This window comes from Pygoscelis adeliae, unplaced genomic scaffold (genome assembly GCF_000699105.1).
Source record: "Pygoscelis adeliae isolate BGI_AS28 unplaced genomic scaffold, ASM69910v1 Scaffold582, whole genome shotgun sequence".
NCBI classification, from domain to species: Eukaryota; Metazoa; Chordata; class Aves; order Sphenisciformes; family Spheniscidae; genus Pygoscelis; species Pygoscelis adeliae.
This window is the reverse complement of record NW_008824281.1, coordinates 110497-128642: the sequence shown is the minus strand read 5'-3', so window position 1 is coordinate 128642 and position 18146 is coordinate 110497. Positions and strand designations below refer to the sequence as shown.

General features: G+C 39.2%; 1 protein-coding gene across 1 annotated transcript in view; it reads left to right on the top strand.

Moving 5' to 3' along the window:
* The window catches only part of ARHGEF18 (Rho/Rac guanine nucleotide exchange factor (GEF) 18), a 51544-nt gene that overhangs the window by 18692 nt on the left and 14706 nt on the right, over nt 1–18146 (top strand). Inside the window, 10 exon segments of the mRNA XM_009335300.1 lie at nt 5849–5916; nt 7475–7538; nt 10637–10781; nt 11606–11718; nt 11880–12020; nt 12498–12748; nt 13480–13605; nt 14874–14991; nt 15424–15672; nt 16523–16599. Of these exon segments, the coding sequence (XP_009333575.1) occupies nt 5849–5916; nt 7475–7538; nt 10637–10781; nt 11606–11718; nt 11880–12020; nt 12498–12748; nt 13480–13605; nt 14874–14991; nt 15424–15672; nt 16523–16599 (1352 nt within the window).

Genomic DNA, 18146 nt, shown 5'->3' with positions numbered 1-18146 from the left:
AGCGGGTTTATCTTCCCTTTCGTGACAGATCCTGCAGGGTTTGCAGCCGTCCCAACGTTAGCAGCTCAAGGCTTAATCTGGGGGGGCAGGACGCAGCCTGTGAAGATCCAGTCTTTCTCTTTTAGGGGGTAAAAAAGGAGATAAAATATTACTTTGTGCACGTCAGGGAGGCGAGCTGATGTAGCCTGATGTGAAACCGGTTCGCTTTACGCCGCGGCTTGAGTCTGAGCATCCTTATGCTTGTGATAACGAAGTCCTGCGTCTTGTCTTCTCGGTTGCTCACACACGTAGTACTAGTGCTGGGGCTGCAGCAGTGAGAAAAGTCCGGGATGTACATAAAAAGACCTTAAATGCGTTAGGAAAAAAAAAATAGCGAAAACTTTCCTTACCCACAGTTGTGATGACTGACCTGTTTTAAATATTCCACGGCCCTGGCATATTAGGGAGAGGAGCGGGAGATAATATCAGATTGTAGGCTTAGCTTGTACGTGCTGGAAAGGGAACCCTGGTAGGAGCGGTGACGGATTTTGGAGGAGGTGGGGGGAAACAGGCAGTGATTCAAACAGAAATAGCTTTCTGAATTTGGTTTTGCTGCTCTAATAAAGAAGCAAAATTTCTGAATACTGTTAGAAGATTTTGTGCTGTGGTTTTGTTACTGTAGTATCTGCGTGTCTTCTATGTAAAACCAAGAGAAGAAATGGCTGCTTCTCAGTTCCTTCCCTCTCCCCTCTTAAGAGAGTTTTGTAGGTGGCTTTTTTATTTGGTACTTTTTTGTTAATTTATGAAGCTGTAAGGTAATAGATAGTTTCTCTTTCGTACGGTAAAAAAAAAAATATGGCTCTCAAACAGGAGCCATCAGACATTGTGTGTTGTAGTTCCACCTAATGTTTACCTATGAAATATTTTAAATACCTTTTATGATTGTCATAGTTGCTGCTTCAGTCCTGTAGCGTTCCCATAGAATGGGGGAAGGGTGCAGCGTGAGAGAATTGAAATGGTACTCGTATTGCTTTTAGGATAATATGCTAATTTTACTTTGCATCGTTTAAAAAAAGAAACATCAGTTGTTCATTTGATCTGGTTTGGGTTTCTGTGTTTAAAGAAAAGCCTAAGCCCACCAGAACTTGCAGTGTTGGGAATGACACAACCCCACCCCCTCATCCGTCTATCTGATATTTTGATGATAAAACCAGGTACAGTGAGAAAGTAATTATAGGTTGTTTTTGGAGACAAAGAGGAATGCTTTAACAGGGAAGCTGAAACTTGATAATTTAGTGGTGTTGCTCTCTCGCGTGGAGTGTCTCTATTTCAGAAAGTGAAGTATCTCATCACCCTGCACCCTTCCAGTTTTTGGTTTCCGCCTCTATGCAGTTGGGTGAGTTAGCAAAACAAGTAAACACCGGTCACCAAAGCCACTAGGACAAAGTTAAATCTGTTCTGAGTTCCTGAAGATACCTGACCTGGATTTACCGCATACAGAAACTTCTTCGTGTTCCAGTGAAACTCCTCCCCTTCCCTGAGGAGATTTACCGCAAAGTCACTCAGCTTTTTCTGGAATGCTGTAGTTGTTTGAAATGTTTCTCAGTCATCGTGTTGTGTATCTTTATGTATAAATTCAGATTTTATATTCTGTATTAATCATTCATGTGCAAGTTGTTCAGAACTAAAAGTTCCTATCGTCAGTTCAAGAGAGAGGAATTACCTTGTGTGGTGTAAGGGTGAGTAAAGAGAGAAGAGATTCTCTTTGGTTGCTGAAGCATCAGACATTTGAAAACAGAAAAATGATTGATTTCACAAGAAAACTATTTTGTCCACAGCTCTCTTCAGCTGGTTGGATTTAATAGGTGGAGAGTATATTCTTAGCATTAGAATAGTGCTTGAACTCCTTGTATCATTAGAATCACTGTTAAAAGGTGTCCCTGTCTGAACTTAGCTGTGTTAAAGTTGTGTTGGTTTTGGGTTTGTTTGGGTTTTTTTTAATCTGCCATTTAAAAAATGCCAAAAAGCCATGTGCTTGAGCAAAAAAAAGTCAGGAGTTCAATTTTTGATTAATGACAGCATATCTGACTGTTAGTTGTAGTTTTTGGCAAATGGCCTTTTAAGAGTTATTTTATTGGGCAGTGCCGTTCCAGACCAAAGGTCAGGGTCATAATACTCATAATATCTGGTGAGTCATAGATTTGTCCTGGAATCCAATTCTGGAAGACATTTATAGGACATTGCCAGTGTCTCATCCACTGGAAGGTATGACAGCTGGGGGAGAAAATGTATTCGCCTGCCCTTTTTCAGCGGGGTTCGTTGCCCTCTTGCATACTGTGAATCAGGGTTATGCTTTTGGGCATTGTAATGTGTTGTCCAATAAAATGCTCTTAAGTTGTAAATTGGTTTCTGTGAGCCCTTGGGAAAGCATCTCATTAATAAGGGAAGATTTTTATTATGCCAGATATTAATTTCATTACCCTCAATCGTGAACAGAATCTTTTGTGATGTTTATGAGCCTTTTGGTCTTAAATATTTCTTTGCTGGATGAGGCCCCTGTTTCAGTCTATCAACGAGCAGTAGGTCATCCCTGGCACTAGCCCATGCAAAATGCTTCAGAGGCAGTGACAGTCGGTGTAGTAAGCAGATGTGGGATAATGTGATGCTCCCAAAATTCTCAGTCTTAATTCCAAAACTGTTGATTTAAGCCTAGAAGCAATGATGGTGGGTTTGTTTAGTTTCCATGCAACGTGTGGTATCGATTGTTGTTGTACCTTTAGCTCTAGTAGTGGTGGTCCTGTCCCCATCCATTCGAGGTAACCCAAATCCTTGCACCTTCTAGGTGTGTAGGCAGCTTAACTGGTGTTCTCAGCACTAGCCAGAGCTACGGCCCTTCTGCATAGTCTGTGTCAAAATGAAATCCTTTGGAGGATCTGTTTTTCCCTGCCAAATTGATCTTCTTGCAGTTCCAGTGAGGGAGGGAGGGAGGAGAAGATGGGGAAGAGGAAGGGAAGAGCCTGGGTGGCAGTCCTCTGAGTTTTTAGTTCTGTGCCTCTCCAGTTTGAGAAGAGCTTGCTGACATAACTGTCCATTTCATTTTTGTACCTTCCCAAATTCTTGATCTGAATAAGACCATATGCCACCAGTTACTGATGGTACATGTAAAAATATTTTTCTTTGTGAGTTCTGAATTTACCAATGCTCCTTTTCTTTAGATGGTCTCTGTGGTGAGTTGGGTTTTTTCCCCCTCTTATGATAAAGGGAAAAAAACCCTCCCATCTGTGTTTTCTAAGGTTAGATATCTATTATTTCTGTACACCTATAATGACCCTTCATATTTATCTCTGCTCTTAAATATCGGTCTCAGTTGGTGCAGGTTCCTGTCACTTCTTCACTGTCCTCTGTCCCTCATTCTTCTCTCTGCTGTTTTCTTGACCCCTGCAGTTCTCTAACACCCTGTTCAGAGAGGCTGTCCAGAAGAATAAAGAATGCAGAGAGATCTTACATGCAGAAAAAGGAAATCAAATTCACTAGCATTTGAATGCTTGTTCTCATCCTTAATTGGAGTGTACTTGGTTCAGCACTGTCTGCAAAAGTGTTGAATAGAGAAAGCTGGAGCATATTTTATAAAATTAAGGATGCTTATAAAATAGTCTGATTCCTCTGTCAGTTTTCAAAATTCTCTTCTGTTACGTGGGCAAAAATAATGCCACTTGGAAATCATTAAGTTAATTGCATTTCAAATAATCTCTTAGAGGATCAAGCCCTTGGATTCACCTGTAGTTTTCTGAGGCTTTTCTGTAGCATTTTCCTGTTTTCTAGTATATTCTCTCCTGTTTCGTAAAGAGTGTTTCAGCAGCATAGGAAACTAACACACAGCACTATTAGATATGTCAACTGATTAAGTGAAAAATATCTACCAAGAATGATATAAGCTGTTATCTTTAACAGAGCAAGTGCATGGTTTTAAAATTGAAATATATTTTTCAGTTGATATTCCTTTTACAGTTAGCTTAACAAGGTACCCAAGCTTTTGAAGTAGAATTGGTCCTACTAATCATTAATAGGAAAAGAATTATCGAATGTAATCGCTGAAGATATGTAAATGTCAGGGAATATGAATGTCTAGTTAAAGTTGGAGAAAATGTTTATAGATTACTATATTACACAATTCTAGATGAACGAAGAGGCTTTCAAGAGAAGAGGCGATGTCGCGGGGCCGCGTGGCGGGGCAGTGGCTGTATGAACACTTCCCTCCGTCTGTGTGCCTGCTCTGCCCTGAAGGGAACCCATCTGTAAGCTAGACTTGAATCCAACCCAGCCTGACGTCACGGAGAATTTTTTTCTGTTTCCTTTTGTGTGGTGATTTTTGTCCTACAGTTCGCTCCTTTGTCTTGGGAGGAAAGGGGTTTCCATTGTCAACTAGTTGTTTGTCGTTGTGGCTTGTCTTTTAACAAGCTCTTCATTTTCTGGTGATAGGTGGAGGCCTTATCAGTGCTGAAATAATATATTTGTTATCCTCTACATAGTTTTAGCAAGCGAATAATTTTGATACATTTTTATCATACATTTGCAGAGGCACATACATTTGAAATTAGATATAGTGCCTTTTGTTTTGTTGCATGGGGTACGGTATTGGTAGAAATATCACAAATTAGAGAGAAGTTACAGGAGGTGATTATTTTTGTGGAATTTTTTTGTGTGGCAGGCACTCAAAGTGCCCTTCTGCTCTTATATTCTTCTCTTATTTCCCACACTTGTAGAAGTTGCGTAACATGTAAGCATCTTTTGGGTCTGTGCACTCAGTCTTTCTCTCAGTCTTGTTTTTATATCTTTATTAATTTATTTGTGCTTAAGGCCAAGTAAGCATTTTGCTCCTGTTCTCAGAGTTTTACTGTAATTATGGAAAATACTTAAAAGCGAGCATTTCTCTACGTTAGCCAGGACCCTTAAAGCAGATCACCAGTCTTGGCGCCAGGCACGGGTGATAGTTCTGTTTGGGTGAAGAGACCTTAAATAGTTTTTTCTCTGCGCTTTAAAAATAAACAGGATTTTCTCTAGCAGATATGGTGTTCATCTTCCCAGTTTTGTTCTATTTCTCCTTTAACAGGCCTGCCTGAAATATATCAGAAGAAACAAATCCTGGTTTCCTTTACTGTCTGAGTTGCTGGTGTCCTGCTTCTGCTTTTGATGAAGGATCTTTTTTATAGATGGGCAGAAAGACTGTAGAAAATATTTGATGCTACCAGTTGTCATCCTGTTTTCTCAAGCAGTAGTTATTATGAGGAAAAAAAGAGATTGGATGTTACTGTACTATTAACGGGTTTAAGCCTTTTGGGTGAGAGAGGGCTGCTTTAGTTCCTTTATCTGGAAACATCTCCCTTGTGAAGCTAGAAAGGTGGTAATGCTCGGATGAATCTGTGGTGCATTTTGAACTTTACTGTAGTTACTTCAGCTCCTACTAATACTCCGTGCAGAAAGGCAGCTATGCCTATGGAGCCAAAAAAATTGTTGCCTTCTTGAATGGTATCAATTTTGAATTGTGAGACATGGAAATAACCTTTGCAAAGATGAGGAAAGCAGTGCTCTGGTCGAGTGGAGATGAGGCATAACGCCGTTAGTGCATTCGGTAGTATCTCTTTGTGCTTGCATGTGTGAATTGCATTATCAATGATTCTGAGTCTTATTGAAAAAGCTTGAGTATTTGGCATAAAATCAAGCACAGAACATGCACAACAAGTTTGCTAGCTGAAACACCTGAGCTTACTTGCATCTCTTCCAAAATTAAGATCTTTTATGTGCCACTCTTCCTTTCCCTAGATGGGAATGACAAGAATAATTTAAGGCTTTGTTTATGTGTGTGTTTCAGATTGTGCAGTGAATGTCCATAAGAACTGCAAGAGTTTACTGGCTGAATGCAGCAGCATCAGACCCAAGGTGCGTTTTAAAATTTGTTCTTCTTTTATAATAACAGTGCTTGACATAGTAAGTTTAACTTAGTGCAAGTGTTTTAATTTACATCCGTACAGAGTCGTGCCCTACATCTTCAAGACATCGAATAGTTATTAACTTTTCATTGTAGTAATTTATGACAATGTATATAGGGAAAATAAAGTGAAACGTTTTATTGCTGTACTGAAAATTACTTACCATTGCTTGCGTCTGTCAGAACTGTGACTAACCCTTATAAGAATGCTCATCACTCTTTTTGGGAACATAACTGAGTTATATGGTACCACTGAATTTTATGCCGCTGTATTTTAATAGGTTGTGCCATCTCAAAGCTGATGGAAGAGTGTGAGGGGTGGAAGGGAATTTGGTTATAACAGTTGTGTATTATTTATAAGCTGAGCAATGCAGAATAAGTGATTTCATTTTTGAACTGTGATGAACTTTATATCTTGCTAAGCTGTTCATTTTTTATCTGTGTCACCGTGGTGCCTGTGATTGCATGTAAGGTCACAGGTTGGTTTCAGGTAGCTCTCTATCTGTCGGTCTTTTTATTCTGGTACTGGTTTTGAAAATCATTTCTTCCTCCTTAAAACTAATTATACTTGAGGGAGTTTTAGTTTGTTTTAACCTGCAAGTGTTGATGATTTCAGAGACTGATAGCAGATTAGGGAGTACTATGAGGGGGGGAAAGAGAGAGCAGAGCAGCTCAAACCTGGGCAATTAGAGGAAGTGCTTTCAGCTGTTGGTGATTTAGAATGTAACTCTTCTGAGGGCAGAAATGTTCTCGTGGTGTTTTTGATATATACTTCTAAACTTATCGAGGCATTGTGCATTTTCCTTTTAAACCTAACAATTCACTTGCTCTGATGCTTTCATTTCCACTCTTTACCGTCTCCCAAACTTTCATGGTTGAATCAGCCCTTGCAAACCCTTCCTGAAGAGAGCAAAGAGGGAGCGGTAGCACAAAATGATATGGGGAATGAAGTCAGAAATGAGATCCTCAAAGTAAAGCGAGACTCCCAAAAAGCCATTTGTTACAGACTGTGTTACTTATTTAATTTCTTTGCATCTTAGATAAATTGTATCTCAATGAATTGTAATATCCTAGTGTTGTAAGAATGAGAGAATTGTGCAGATGACCAAAGATGCAATTTTAAATGGGCAGTCTAAATTTTGGTTGAAACTGGCTGGGTTAGTTTAGTTAGTATTGCTGTAAATGAAATGGCAAAAAAGTGTAGGTGAAGACTGTCTACATAAAGGGTTTGCTTTCATTTAATAAATTATTTATGATCATAGCTTTAATTCAGCTGTAACTTCATTTTTGGTTCTATTTCAGTCTGGTTTATACTTGATGGGATTTTTATACAAACTGTTAATGTCTATATGGAATGTGAAAAAATCAAAACTGTTACTGTGTCAAATCTTTAATACTTTCAGTATACAGCTTCACTTACAGTTAGTGCTATATGACAGGAAAAATACGATTCATTTTGGACTGAAGGTTTGGTCTGTATGTGTAAGAATATTGTATTTTTTCCTATAGCAGAAAGATTTGCAGCACAGACCTTCTGGATCTCCACAAAGTTCGCCCCAGTGCATTTCCCCAGGTTTGTACTAAAGAATGATTTCTGTGCTCAAGGCTTATCGGTTCGATTGTATTTTTTTCTTTAATATGTTTTAAAGGCTATACACAGTGTGTTATTGAAGTATAGAAAAGGTCTCTTTTAATAAGATGGCTTCATTTTTTTTTCTATTGGGAATGGCTTAGAGGCTCCTAGCAATCTCCTGTGTGTTTTTATCTTTTTATCTTTTTATTTTTCTTTATACCTTCTTGCTGTGTAACCTCAAAATATCATGGTGAAAAGGGATCAATAAGCTAGATTTTCATTGATTGTCTATTCTCTGGCCTCTGAAAAGACTAGAACTGTGAACTTTGTTTTACATCAGATTTTCATAATTGTCTATTTAAAACTTGGCTGCAGCTAGTGGTTGCTAGAAATCTCTAAGACAAGCTAGCACTAATGGTCTGAACATAAATCTTTGTTGAAACAAAGTGGGAAAAGGGATCTGGGAGAAAAAAACAAGAAGAAAGAACAGCTCTACTGCAGCATAGGCTTTGAAATAGCTTTTTGCTACTGGAAAAGACCATTGCGGCCACAGGTGTATGATTTAAATGGCATTTTAATTTGTAGACGTTATGAGGTCTGCATTAACAGGACAGGCTTCTTGGCTCTCAGATGATTGACCGTGACTAGAGCAGAATTATTTTCTGCCTTGCAGTTGGTCCGTTTGGTTGCTTTGATGGCTGCAAGAAATACAGTTGACATGAATGACTGAGTATTACTATGTGTGTTTCATATGTTTTTGTTAGGTGTCATTTGACTTGCATTGCAAGGTGTACTTCTTTATGAAATGATTTTTGCCAAGAGGTAGCGCAAAGGGAATAATTGTTATAAGACGACAAGTGGTTCTTTGCATTAGCAAGAATGTTTTTGTGCATTTAGGGGAAAGTGCAGAGGCTAAAATAGGAAACAATAAGGAATAATGAAAATAGGAAAAGTTGGCTGTAGGGCTTGTCGTTGAAACAGCTCTGTGGTATACAGTCTGGTCTGGTGTTGTAGGTTAACAGCGATCGATACGGACTCTCAGCAGTGTGCAGACAGTGCTAATTGAACTCAGAAAATGGCTTTTTGTTGGTGCAGACTCTGCTAGGCAGCCAGTACTTATTTTCCATAGTCAAAAGCAGAAGCTGGAAGTTAAAGGAACAGCTAATAGCATGGGCATTGTATGTCTTTACCCACAGTATGACACTGCAGACTGCAGTGCCCAGCAAAAAAAGCCAAAGGTATTGTATCAACATAAAAGAGAAATACATTTTAAGAAAGGTATGAACTGTGTTGGTTGTGTCCCCCCATCCCTCTCTCCATGTTTTGCCTCTGGAGATTTTTAGATTTGGCCTACCATTGTGAAAGAGAACTTTATATTCTTGGCTTGTGGAGCACAGAAAGAGAACTTGATGGCTGCTGATTTCAGTACTTCCCCAGATGGAAACGGGAGGGCATTTATTATTAAGCCTTTGTTTAAGAAATCCGCCTTTACAGATCTTGCTAATACCTACTTAGTCTCCTCTTTTGGGACAACGGGCTTGGAGCTCATCACTTGGAGACGATGGAAGAGGACTCAGTTTACCCAGTTTGCTGTAGACTGAGAATGTGCTGCACGTGTAGCCAAGAGATTTCAAACCCAAACAGGTATTGGGAAAGGTATTTCCAGCAGGAAAAGATGTGGTGATATAATTTCTATTAAATGTCATTGATGAATCCTCCCCTGCAGCCCTAATACGATTCTAGTAAACTGTTTCACGGAAGGTGAAATGAGAGACAAGCAGATGTAGAGTATGGGATATCAAGAAATGTGGAAAAACCTGTTTTATGAGAAGAAACACGAATACCTTGATTTAGCTGCGTTTGGTTGAGCAAGGCAGAAGTGGAGGGGGAGATGATTGTTAGTGAAGGTACACCGAGGAGTGCAGACTAAGAAAGGGGAGCTTTTGGGGATGGGTAGACACCAGTGTTTTTACAAGAAAAGTTGTAAATTGGCGATGCATAAACCTTGGCTGGGAACCAGAGACCCTCTTGAACGGCTACAACAGCATGGTCCTGAAGCAGCCTCCCAGCCACAGTACTGGAAGAGGAGACCGGTCTGGGTGTAAGACAAAGCTTCCTTGCAGTGGCAGAGTCCTGGGTTCAAGGATCCACAAGATCTCTTCCACTCCCATGTCCTTAAAAGCACTTTGAAAGAAGGGCAGCTGCAGACCTTGTCAGTGATAAATTTTTAAGATTTTTGTAGCTGAGTCTTCATCTTTGACTTCCCTGAAGATCCTTTTTTGAAAGGATGTATTTTGTCTACTGTTCCTTATAATTCATTACAGATATTAGCACTAAATAATTGTATCCATTTTTTATAAGTCTATTACAGGCTTCCATGTATTGTATAATAGTGATTAAAGTTTTAAATATCTTTCCAGTTCACAGTCTGTCTAGATTTAAAAAGCATTAAAAAGCTGCAGTATTAAAATTAAATTTAGCTCTGGTATCTATTACGTAGAGTGTGTGTGCATGCAGATATAAATCACTGTGTAGCAATAAGCATTGCAAAGAACTTGCAGTTTTTATGTGATCTCAGATTTTTCTTGTTTGCCATGAAATGTTCTGTGCCCTTATAAGGTAGGGTGTGAATAATTGTGTGTAGGTTCTGGTGTTTTACTAAAGGAGGAGATACTTTGCAATTTCCACACTAAATGGGCACAGTAGGGACCAATTTCCTGCACTTCAGACCTGCTGATTTAGCCAATACAGTAAGTTAAGTGGCAGCTTTACATTTCTAGAAGGATCACAGGTAGTATAAAAACAGCGCATCTCTGGGGCCACTTTACTGTGCCAGGTCTGAGGGCAGCCAGTAGTGAGCATGGGGAATACAAATTCAAAAAGCAGTGGCAGAAGCAATACAATCCCAGCTCATCCCGAGCTGTCTTTTTGTGGTTCCTTTTCACGAAAATGGAATGAGAATGTTTTTTTGGACAATGAGCTCTTGACATCCAAGATCCTGTCTGTTCTCCGTCCGCATTCAGAGAGAGGTTTGAGAGCAGGCGATCTGCAGTGTACGCCTCATTTTCTGAGTACCAATTCAATTTTTGCCTCTCTAGCCGCTTCTTTGAAGGAGCAGCCCCGAAGTCTTCTCCTGGGACCGGATGGCACCCCAGTTCTGTCACGGAATCTCGGTATGACTATCGCCCAAAGAGGAAATTCTCAGTCTTCACTGAATACTGCTGGAGCTGTTAATAAATTTGGGTAAGTAACCTGCTTCTCTTCTAATTCACTAGCTTCTGCTGCCCCCCACCCACTCCCCCCCCCAGTGTGAAAAGAAAAACAATTACAGAACTAAAGCAAGAACTCACATTTGCTTTCAAGCTCAAAAGAGATTTATTGAGCTTTTAATGCGGAAATTCATGTCCCTAAACAGTAAGCTATGGGTTTTTTTGCTTAAATCACCTTGTCTTTAGTCCCTCTGTACTATGTCACGAAAGAGATCATGTAAAATAGGGCAGTATTTGAGTATCTCTGTCCAGATTGTGGTTTTCATGGGTATATTTGTCTTCAGACTTGTTGAAATTCAGTAATCTTTTCTGAGTTCAGTTATTCTAGGTTGTGCTAGTTCTGACTAGTGTAGGAGACAGCAGTGTTTTAAATTGCAGGATACCTTGATTAAAATAGTAGACGAATTCCAAGCTATCTGCTGGTTTAAGTAGTTGTTTACTTTTTATGTGCCACAGTTACACTCCCTTCTCAGTGCAAATGCCCTTTGTACTCTGAACTGGCTGTGGCTTGTCACTAGGTGATGTCTTTTAAAATGTCATATCAGAAGTCACATACTTGCTCATGCTGTTCTAATTAAAACTGTAATATTTCAGTCATGGAGTTGCTAAATTGATTTGACTGTTTAAAGTTAGGGTGCAGCAATAGCTTTTCTATATTTATTTTAAGTTAATTGCACTATAGTTTAGGAAAGATGCTTGTTAAAGTAGTTGGATTTGGGGGTTTTTTTTTGTCAAGCAACTTAAAAAAATGTTAATGTTCTGTTTTGGTCTCTTGGTCTAATTTCTTTGGCCATTTAGGCTAATTTCAGGAGACATGGATGAAGGAGATTCAGGCTTTATAAAATTTAAGCAGACTTCAGATGATGTTGTCTCGCTTGCACCTTCAACAGCAGACTCCATTTTTCTGGAAGGTATGGAATTTCTGTGCTTTTCAGGATTTTTATGCAATTTCTTACACGGTCTTAAGGCAGCACTGGGATGTTTTTACTCTTGTTGTTGTTAATGATGGTAATGAGGGATATGGTGGGAAACAATTTAATAATGATTGAAATTGAATGTGCTTTTGGTCTAGATGCATATTCTGTATCCCTCCGAAGTGAAATAGAAACAGATGCTCATGAGTTTGAGGCAGAGTCTTGGAGTGTTGCAGTGGAACAGTCTTATGCAAAAAGGCAAAAGAAAGACGTTATAAAAAGGCAAGATGTCATTTATGGTAAGCCTATTTGTTATTCTTATAACTTTTCCTATTTTATAGTGCCACTGATTTGTAACAAAGCAGAAATAATTTTTATTGGCTCCCATTTTGACTTGTGCTTGAAAACTAAAATTGAGTGAAGACTTTCAAGTCTATTACCTGTCTTAGTGTGCATAAGTCCTCCTATTAATGATTTTAAGCAATGCATAGTTTTCAGTATGCCTGTGTAAGCAGCAAAGCCCAGCTATACAATTAGGGAATAGCTCAACTGCAACTGGGAGATGTCATTAAATAAGTAGGGTCAGTACTGTTTGGTTGGGAGATTAAACAGGGCAAATTTAGGAGCTTCACGTCAGCGATGCAAAGATTGTGGTGAAGAAGGTGGTGGTGCAAAAGATGGTGGCTTTCGGAGCCTGCTCTTTTATATCTCACTAGTCACTGCACAGCACATAAATAACTTTTGATTTTTTTTTTTTTTTATTTCCCCTTGCCCAGAACTAATGCAGACTGAAATGCACCATGTTAGGACACTGAAAATAATGCTGAAGGTATACTCCAAAGCCATGAGAGAGGAACTGCAGTTCCCAAATGCAGTCATCAACAAGCTCTTCCCCTGTGTGGATGAGCTGCTGGAGATGCATGGGCAATTTCTGCTCCAATTAAAGGAGCGACGAAAGGAATCCTTGGAAGAAGGCAGTGACCGAAATTATACAATCCAGAACATTGGAGACCTCTTGGTAAAACAGGTGTGAATTAAATTCTACCAATGTTGTTGACACTGTTAAATTTCTAAAAAGCTAACTGTAAGGTTAAAGTTATGTTATGTAAAGATTGATTTAATACCAGGTATAAGATTATCTTCCCAGTGTAATGTGTGAGCGTGACTCTCAGGAACATATCTGGTCACAAATAATAGGAAACGTTCATTAAATGTTCTTTGGGCATGTGCGTGTGCATGCTGTGGGATATGCGACTGCAGATGGTTTGGTTCTATTTTTCATCTGTTCCAAAAGTAAAGTAACATATTGCTGGTGTCCATCCCAAACGCGGCTCTCCTGCATTTAATGCCAAGCTTCTTGGTTCTGACCTTTTAAAAATGCAGTAAGGATCCTTTGAACTCATTACAGCTTTAGCACCCATTCTGGTATGGATTTCATACAGTTTCTTTCATACATCGTGACCAGTTTTTGCCCTTCACTTTTTACAGTCCTCAGTCTTTTTAAGTACAGAGGCCCAGAAATCCTTTTTAAACTTCTCATAATGACAACCATCATTTAATATTTGGTTATCTTGTGGTATTCCAAGCTCTCAGATGTCACACTGCATAAATCTCTCATTTCTGGTACAGAAGAAATTGAAATATTGAAGAAATGTCTCAGAAATCAGTTACCATAAAACCATGTTAAACCCGAGTCTTGCAGTGGAGGTAGGTTTACTCTTAATGATTCATGTTTTTCATTCTTATATTTCCAATTAGTTTTCAGGTGAAAATGGGGAGAGAATGAAAGAAAAATACGGTGTGTTCTGTTGCGGACACAATGAAGCTGTTAGTCACTATAAAGACCTGCTCCAAAGCAATAAGAAGTTCCAAAACTTAATAAAGGTAAACAACAACCAGAAGTCTCCCATTCTGACTGTGCAAAGTATACTTGACTGCTTTAGGTTTTATTTTGTACTTGAAGATCTCTTAAATTTGAATGAGCAGGGTTAGAGGCATATTCTCGTTATTTGATGGGTTGTTAGCTTCCTGTATTTTAGATTTTTTGAGCTGTTTGGACACAAAGCCACAATTAGCAGGTGTTAAATTTGAGGCAGGCTCTTGAGAGCACATAGGACTGGGGAACAGAGTATTTGTTCTGTTCATGGCTCTTATCACTGACTGCCCTGCTGTGTGGCCATCTTTGTAAATTGGCTTGATAATAAATTAAATCAATGATAAATGCTGTCGATGAACTACTAAAGAAAAAGCAGGTACTCTTAGTCAAGTTTTGCCCACTGCGTCATCTTTCCAAAACCAGAAGATTGGCTCCAGAGTGGTTTGTTTATCTGCCGTACACTGTAATGTGCAATTAATAGGAAGGGCTGAAGAGACACGGCCAAAGTGGAAGCCTGTAACCTGAATCTCAGATGGCATTGCACAGTCCTAAGTATTCTCATTTTCCAGTCATCAGTAAGTGATACTGTGTGAACTTTCCAACATAGTTCTATACTTATAGCTCTTCTTAACTAGGTGTCTTTAAAAGTGAGAACCCTTTACTTTCAAGGAACTAAATAAGTGTCCAGAGTTTTAAAATACATAGCCTCAGTCCTTGTAAAGAAAGATCTTGGTACTGTATTCTGCTGTCAGGATTGTTCTGTACCTGCAGTCAGGCTAACTAGTGGGATTCTGATGCTTTACAGTCTTCCCTTTCTGAACAGAAATGTGTTTCTGTAGATCAGCCTACTGGTGAACATACAGTGGTAAAATAAGCACTTAGTTTACTCATTATTGGCCTAATTTGGCTGTTAGGTGGTTGGGTCTCATTTTAAAATATAGTCATTTTCTATGTATGTAAGGACTGATCCTATTATAAAAGGCAATCAGTTAGCAAACAGGCAGTCAAACGGTTCACATTTGGGACTTTCTCTGCTTGGCTCCAGATTTAGTTAACAGTAGCTGAAAATAATACCTAAAATATTTTCCAGTAATAAAAGCAATTTTTTGGATGTTATCAGGAGTTTTGCTTTAGTAAAAGAGTGCAACTAATTTTGTGGTGCTATGCCTAATTGTACAAAAATGTTTTGAGACAGAAAATGTGTGAATGGAGAGGCGAAGGAGTTAGAAGAGCAAAATATATACAATGGATGCGATGAGTCTGTCTTGTTTTCTAGAAAATCAGCAACTGTTCCATTGTGAGGAGACTTGGTGTTCAGGAGTGTATCCTTCTAGTTACACAGCGCATCACCAAATATCCAGTCCTGGTGGAACGTATTATTCAGAATACAGAAGGTAGGTTGTTTCATCTTTCCTAGAAGCCTCACAGTTGTCTGCTGATCCTTTTTCTCCTGTGTTTTGCATGTTCTTTCCTCAGACAAGGAGGGACAGGCTGGTACTGCCTTATACCTGCTTTCTCACTTCTTTGTTAGCTGAAGATGCCGTTCTAGATGCAGATCCAGATCAGCCTCACCTCATCAGAGGGTCGAGAGCAGCATTCAGTTTCAAGTCTGCAACCACAAAACCATAGTAGTTAAGCCTGTCAGTTCATTAGAGATTTAGAGCTTTAGGATATTTTATTTTATTTCATTTTATTTTTAAACTTAAGCTCTTAGGAAATACTGTTAGATGTGCAGTATGGAACCTTCATGTTAAAATACATTTGGGTGGCTCATATCTTGCATTCCAGAGTTGAAAATGTGACTGACTGCTACTCTTTTCTCTTAGCTGGAACTAGAGATTATGAAGAACTGACCCAGGCCCTTAGTTTAATTAAGGACACGATCACTCATGTAGATGCCATGGTAAATGAGTGCGAGAAGGGGCAGCGCCTCAAAGAGATTATGCATAAAATGGAGCTAAAATCCTCCGGGAAATGCAAGAATGGGCTTTTCTTCCGGAAGGATGACATGGGACAGAGGCGGCTTCTGCTGGATGGGTTGCTGTATTGGAAAGCTGCATCAGGGCGACTCAAAGGTAAATGACCAGGAAGGGGAAAAGTACGACTAGGAAACAAATTTTTTTTCATTATTATTTATTTTTTTTTAGTAACTGTTTATTACTGATTGATTGAGTATAAAATAAGATGACAATAACCTGCTTGTTTAATAGGATATTGGAGAAAATAGCACTTGCTCTATCCTTGGCTTGTCCAATAAGCATCTCTATAATGGTGCATGATAAGTTCCTTATGCTGTTTGCTTATTATCTGTCTGATCTGCTTTCCAATTCAAGAGGGAGGTCTTTAGGTAGATGACAAAGCTTTGAGTCACACTGACATAGTCTCCTGTGGAAAGGCATTATCTTGTGCGAGCTCTGGTTCACACTCTGAAAAATTGTATCGTGTCAACCCCATGACACCTTCATTCTGCATAATATCTGTTTTGCCAGAAAATCAAAACAGTGTCCGTCGGTGAATATTTTAACAGCTTCATTGCTCAAGTGTTCAGGGAGAAGCTTCGATGGTACATAAAATGCAGCCAAGAGCAGGTGGTACTGTGAACGTCTGCAGTTCCAGAAGAATCTGCTGTTGAGGGAGACATGTTCCCTCGTGAGTGCTTGAGTGGATGTGTAGGGTGCCTATGTAGGTGTTTTCAAGCTTTAAATCGGCTCTATTTGTATTGTGCTGGTTCTGCACGACTGCAAGCTGTCTGTGGACAACCTAGGTGGAAGGCAGTGGCACACCCAATATTGCAAATGCTGACGTGCTATTCCCTGACCCACAGGAAATTTAAGTCAAGTGATTTTTGAGTCTGGACCAGTCTTTGTGCTTTAAAATCTGCTTTTTTTTGTTTTTTTCTTTTTTTTTTCTCTGTTGTTACTGTAGATATTCTGGCAGTCCTGTTAACTGATGTGCTCTTGCTCTTACAAGAAAAGGACCAAAAATATTAGTTTGCATCAGTGGTAGGTATTGTTCTCCTTATTTAATACATTCACTTAGAGTATTTATGAAAGTGACAGTACCGACAGAAGAAATACAGTTAGAGATGTTGGATACTTGTTATGGTAGCTTCAGAAGGAAAATTAAGTTAATAAACTAGCCTGCTATTATAGAATCACTTTTTCTGAAGCAGTTCTGGTACTTGTTGAATCCTTCCCACTGTCTTTTAGTGCAAAATAGTGTTCCCTTACATCAGCCGGTTCGAGCTGCCACATCTGTAGCTTTCTGATGCCCTGAGCATGTTCTGAGGTTCACTGTTTCTCCTTTTCTTGTGCTGTGACTTTCCCTTTCACTGAGCTTTGTTAGGCTTCTATTTTATACAAGTCATATATGTTAAACATGCTAGAACTGTGCTTTGAAAGGCACTTGCAGGTAAGGTCTGCTTCTGTTTGTTAATGTGAAGGGAAAGAATCTTCCATTTCAGTTAGGGACATGGTAACCATGGTCATAGTAGCCTAAGATTTACTGGGGGCAGAGAACTTTCCTGAAGGAAACGTAATAAGCACTAAATGCAAATGTAATCACTGCAGCATGCTCAAACACTCAGTGGATTCGCTTGCTTTTCTAGGGCATTTCCACAGGTATCCTCAGAGCAGTTAATTGTGTACATTTTGTGCTGATCTAGTTCAGTTATGGCTGTAATAGAACCAGTAACAGAGAAACTGTTTTATGTAATTGTTTTCTTTGGATGTATTTTTTTTTTCAAGACACTGACATTAGAGCTGAATTCTAATTGCGAAAGCTGTTTTGGTGACCTCAGGGCTGTAAAAGCAACTGCTTTTCAAATTAACCATCTTCTAATGCACAGAATGGGGGTACTTTCACAAATCAACATGGTTGGAAGTTGCTTCCTCTTGAACAGCATTAGGTGAATCTTTGAACAAGAATTTATTTTATGACATTGACTCTGATAGACTAATTCTGCCCTGTTTTCCAAAACGCATCTGAGCTATGAGGAGAGGAGCAAGTTCATAGAGGGGGAAAAACATACTGTTAATGTACAGTGTCTCGACTGTTGTGGCAGTTTTCCATGTGACTGCCGTTACTTTGAGGCAAGCGTGAGTAGTTTACATCGAGGCTAAAGCATTGTTCCCAAGAAGTAAGAGCATGCATACATGTTCTTAGTTATAGCTGTTCCACTGCAAGGTAATGCCCTGGTTTATATGTCCCCTAGTAACTTAACTTTTCTGTGAGCACATATCATACAGTCGCTTATGACAGTCCCCAAAAGCTGATCTCTGCTACATGGTGGATTTTTTCTTTCCCCTCCAGTAACATGCTCTGCAGTTATAGACTGATCAATTTTTTGCATCTTTGTGTGTATACAGTTCATTTGAAATTTAGATATCACTTCGCCATAGATAAATCAAGCAAGAGGAGCAAAGGAATCTGCTCAGTGATTCTGTTTTTCCAGTGACCTCTGTTCATGGCTTGAATTGCAGTACAGCTGCTCAGAGAAGTTGGCAAAACCTAGTGTCTGTTTCACAGTTCAGTTTTCTTATCATCACTC